The 5690-nt window shown below is 37.3% G+C and overlaps 1 protein-coding gene across 1 annotated transcript; it reads right to left on the bottom strand.

The window, feature by feature from the left end:
- Positions 1-408, bottom strand: LOC133815255 (uncharacterized mitochondrial protein AtMg00810-like). Its single transcript, XM_062248110.1, has one exon. The coding sequence runs from the start codon at positions 406-408 to the stop codon at positions 1-3; it is 408 nt and encodes a 135-aa protein (XP_062104094.1).
- Between the last annotated feature and the right edge of the window lie 5282 nt (positions 409-5690).

The raw sequence follows: 5690 nt of genomic DNA, 5'->3' as shown, positions 1-5690 counted from the left end.
TCAAAATTTTGCTTCAGTTGAAGAGCGAGAGATTGTGGTTTGCTTTTTGGACTGCCAAGCCACTAAATTGTAACCAAAATAGATGAAAAAACTAGTAGTGGAGCGCCTGTCATCTAGGTCAAATGCCCAATCAACATCATAGAATGCTTCAAGATGAAAATGAGAAGCTTGTTTCAGATGAAGGCCATAATCCAAGGTCGTACCAGCAAGATATCGCAAGATCCTTTTAACAGCCACCCAATGGGACTGGAGGGGAGAGTGCATAAATTGACAAACCTTATTTACGCTAAAGGCAATCTCAGGTCTGGTTATGGTGGCATACTGCATGGCTCCCACAACAGATCGATAAAGTGTAGCATCCAACACAGGATCACTCCCATAATGTGATAGGCGAAGGCCACTATTCATTGGTGTACTTTGAGTCTTAACACCTTGCATCTAAACTTTACATAAAAGATCTTGAAGATACTTAGCTTGAGAGAGCCAGATACCACTTGAAGTATGAGAGACTTGAATACCCAAGAAGTAGTCAACAGTACCTAAATCTTTTAGTGCAAAAGATTCACCAAGAGCTGTAATAATGGATGAGAATTCTTTGTCACTACTGCCCATCACTAGGATATCATCAACATAGACAGGAACATATACACAACTAGTGACATTAGCTCGAACAAACAAGGAATGGTCAGACGTCGCTGAAGAGAATGTTGGTTTTTGATCATGTGATAGACAATGCAGTAGAAGCATGAGATAACATTTCAACGCGATAATAACAATTATTAAATCATAAGAACAAATAACTCAAGGAGCCATAACTAGAATGAGATCTTTCTCATGCAACATGAATCTGAATAAAATGAAAATTACAAATACTTTTTCTAGATGTAGAACACATGTAGACCAAATAGCGTTTTAGCCTCCTAACTCACCATCTTCCATACTATGGCTCGCACAAAGGGAATGAGACAGGTGGATGTCTATACTATTTGGTAGGATACACAAGAACACACTTTTGAATCTCAACACATGAGAGTGTGTTCATCTCACAATTCAGAGAGAACAAAGTTTTCTATTTTTCTCTCTTGGAAAATAATCGTGAAATTGCATCTGATCTCTCTCCTTCGTTTTTCTTGATGTTATATTCTATTAATATAACAATAGAAATAAGACCTAGCCCTAATCACATTGGGCATATGCGTGGGCCACAGTCCATTTGGACTGTGGTTGGCGCCAACTATAGGGCTTTGGGTCTTGTGGTATTTTACCTCTATAAAATGATATTTATTGGGCTTTTATCGTATTATTTTATGCAGTATACAATTATACCACAAAATTAAATATGATTAAATTAATTTTCAATAAAAATTAATTTAACAAAATTATTAATATAATTTTATTTTCCATTAAATACTATTTCATAAATAATATTTTAAATATTATTTCAAATAATATTAGTTTGTGAGCCAGGTTAGGATCTAGCAATCGGATACCATTAAGGGGTTCCTTTTAATACCAAAATCCTACCTATGTGTTATCGAGCTAGTACGGGGACAGTATGGACCCATAGTTCTAAGCTCCACTAATTTAATTAATTTCACTAACTCTTAGTTCCATTAATTAATTTATTAACTATTAATTATTCCACTAGAAATTCATAGTTGAACTTTCAAAACTATAGTCTTATATTATTAGAAACTATAACTATAAAGTCGTCTATTAATTTAGCCATTGTATGAGTTATGACCCTCTGCTAGTTGTTCATAATTAAAGCTAGGTCTTGATGTCTGTTAACCTCTCAATTATGTCCTTATCAAATAGTTCCATTGATTCTCTAATGAAGATTATTCTATAAATTTAATTATAGAATGAAATTTCTGTTCTGTAACAGAAATTGAGCGCCCTATGTTCAAGCCCTGAATCAACACTAAAACGAACAACTAATCTACTTTCATTAAGTAAGGAGCATATTCCATATCTGTGAAGTATGTTCCCATCCACTTGTAGTTCTATGACTCCAAGATATCAGGAATTCGGTCGTAGGAATATTGAACCTTATCCGATAAGTCAAAAGTCATAAAAGCACAAATAGGAGTTCATTACTCACTTCAGGATTAAAACGACCATCGATTGATGAATGTTGAACTTCTATATTTTAACGAAGATTATCAGAAGTTCTTTCTTTCATTGTGTCTTAGTCCAATACTATCTATATTGTACACGGTACTCTATTTCCTTGTGTCGTTACACTTAACAGTCTGGATAAACTGTTTTGTCTTAAATAGAAGATAGACTGTAATGCCCTGGTTACCCCAAGATAGTTACTGTGAACTTTGAACCATGCTTAACTCACTAATCGAGTTCTTTGGTTAAAAACATGCATCTAGGTGTTATTAAATAGGTTAAGGTGGAAAACCAATCAAAAGGAAAGGATATATTTTATTTAAAACATAAAACTGTTCATGGGCCCATAAAAACATTTACAAGTTATTTACAATCCAAAATGGTCATTACAGTGTTAAATTTACAACCCGCTGACCTAAGCGGCAAAAATAAGGTATACCCCCTAGTTCCTCTAAGAACTCCTTGGCCATGGTGGTCAAGCGGCCGCATATGTACACATCACCACCTAAGCTCTCCACTCAAGGCTGGGTGAGCTTTTCTTTCCCTTTACCTGCACCACATAGCACCCATGAGCCAAAGCCCAGCAAGAAAACTCAATACTACAAGAATATAACATCAACTGATGATCATAATAACCATCTAGGGCTTTTATCCCTAAATAGAAGAGTGACAGTTGTAAAAGTCACTAAGGTGGGTTCCGTTCCTTTTACAAATAAGTGATAACGTCACTAGCTTAAACAGAATAAGTGATTGATAAGAAGTCACCAATGCAAACCAACCGAGTGACCATAGAGTCACTAATGTGGGTTCCATACCCCTAGCCATGTGATGATATGGTCACCTGGGCAAGCGCTTTCAGTTTTCATCGAACTTAGGGTCGATCCGGCATTAATGCTCATAATGAGTCATCCAATGCAGAAGTCGATTAGATCTAATCTTTCGTCGGCTCTGCATTCTTGACGTTTATGCCGTTCCTGACTCTTAGGCCAGTAACATATGACTAGTGCTCTTTGAACTTGACTAGTAAGCCACAGCTTCAAAGACAGTCTGACACCATCGCCGATTTTGACTAGTAAGTCAGTGCCATTCACAAATAAGCAAGATTTTCTAAGCATTTAATATGTAATAAATGTCCACATTTAAACACTCAACATGCCTCAATAATAACCAAGCATGTCATATATATAGGGTGCTGTTTTTTTACCTCTGGTTCGAGCGAGAATTAATAAAAGAACGACCCTTGAGAATGATCAACCTTTTTGTTCCTTGACGGTCACCTGGTCATAACCAATTATGGGATTCCATCAATAAAATGAATAACAAAGGTTCTCGAACCAAAACCTAGCCTCCGAGACATCGAATCCTACTAAACTGGGTAGTAGGATCGATCCCGAGGCCTAAGGTTTGAATCCCCAAGCCAAAAACCTACTTTTGGCCAAAACGCCACTAAGGGCCGCAACCCTCCCTCACCATGCTGCGGCCCGCCTCCTCAACCAGAAGTGGCCGTACAATTTTTCCCCAGCAAGGGTCGCGGCCTTCCTTCTCCACGCCGCGACCCAACGGCCCAACAACTTCTCCCTTCCTTTTCCTCAAGCTTGGGCTGCGGCACTCTAGAATAGAGTCATGACCCCACCTGAAAATCAGCCAAAATCCCCTGTTTTTCCCCTTCGAACTTATTTCAAAACCTCATTATAACTCTCCCAAAATCACAAAACAAAGCCACCAACTATTACCACAACTTATCCACCATACAAGCATCAAAACCTAAGCCTTACACCAATCAAAACTCCAAACCTTAAAACTAGCACAAAAACATAGCAAGGCACTATAAAATGAAACTAGAACCTTACCTTAAGCTTGAATTAAAACCTCTTCAATGGCTGAACACTAGTCTAAGACCTCAAGCTTCAATCTCCAAGCTTGAATCCCCAAACTTGCTTCAAAATTCAAAGGAAGGAGAAGAGAAATGGTGAGGATCGTGAGGAAGGAAAAAAAGCTCTGTTTCTACAGCCTTCAACCTATATATAGCCTAGGTCAAAAGACTAAAATACCCTCCATGCTTAAATCCTCTCTTAACAATCCCCAAGGGAAAAACCGTCCTTTTCCACCTATCTCGTTAATCATAATTAGCACTCTCCAATTCCCGCTATTCTCAAATACCAATAAAATTATATCCCATTACCCTTTTATTCCCGGTAATGCTATAATCATCAAACCACCCCGAGACTCACCCCGAGCTTAAACCTGTTATGACCAAACTGATAGTTTGAATTCAAAGATCGTCTCATGTCGAATAGCTCAAAGAAATCCACATTTAAATGTGGTCTCAACAACAGTTCACCAACTTGCATACAAATATTCAATTATGCCCTCAACGGGACAAATTACCAAAATACCCCTGAAATGAAATGTGGACCCACATGCATGCGTTTAACATCATATTATAATATAATTAACATAAACATGCACGTAATAGTTTAATGGCATAATAAAGCAATTACGGCCCTCCCGGCCTACTAATCCAACCCTTAAACCTCATTAGGAATTTCATGGCATTACATAGATCGTACTCATAATCTTTATTAAATAAAGCTCCTGCTTTATTTAGCGATTATAGATAATTTTTATATTATTATCTTGAATTAAATCCTCTTGTATATAGATCATTATACATACACTTAATTCAAGACCACTTCAACAATATTGGATCTTCATGATAAATAACATATATAATTAAATACAAATATGAGTGAAAATATTAACTTTATTTAATTAATAGTAATCGCTCATACATAAATACGCTTTAAGGGCACAAATCCCAACAGAGAAACCAAGACGAACCAAGGCAGCAGAAAGTTTGTCAAAACAAGCTCTTGGAGCTTGTTTGAGACCATAAAGTGCTTTGTGAAGCTTGCAAACTTTAGTGGGATAAGTGGGATCTACAAAACCTAGAGGTTGCTGCATATAAATGTCCTCTTGCAAATCACCATTGGGGAGCGCATTGTTAACATCCAGCTGCCTTATTGTCCAACCTTTAGTAACACCAATGGTAAAAACTACTCGAATGGTCATTGGCTTAACAACTGAACTAAAAGTCTTATTATAATCAAAGCCAGCTTGTTGATGAAAGCTCTTGGCAACAAGACGAGCATTGTATTGAGAAATAGTCCTATCAGTGTTCTCCTTCACTTTATAAACCCACTTGCAACCTATAGATACTCGAACAGAAGGTAAGTCCACTAAAGACCAAGTGTTGCTCTTGTGAAGAGCTTGAAACTCAGCTTGCATAGCATTAGACCACTATTGGCTTTTGAGAGCATCTTTGATAGAAGAGGGTTCAATAGACGCCATGAGAAATTTGGGCTTTCGAATCCTAGACTTGGCTCTTGTCTACATTGGATGAACATTGGGAACTACAGAAAAATTGTTAGGAACAATAGGAAAATCAAGAGATAAAGTATGTTGCATATCATTTGAATAAGCTTCTTGACTCAACAAGGGTGGGGTAGTTGATACATTATAAGGGGAAGGCAGTGTGGTAGTAGTGCAATAAAATGAAGGTGGTGGTG

Source organism: Humulus lupulus, chromosome 2 (genome assembly GCF_963169125.1).
Source record: "Humulus lupulus chromosome 2, drHumLupu1.1, whole genome shotgun sequence".
Taxonomy (NCBI): domain Eukaryota; kingdom Viridiplantae; phylum Streptophyta; class Magnoliopsida; order Rosales; family Cannabaceae; genus Humulus; species Humulus lupulus.
This window is presented reverse-complemented; position numbering and strand designations above follow the sequence as displayed.

Excerpts from the sequence above, each read along its gene's own strand:
- LOC133815255 (XM_062248110.1), bottom strand. The coding sequence starts at position 408 with ATGAATAGTGGCCTTCGCCTATCACATTATGGGAGTGATCCTGTGTTG.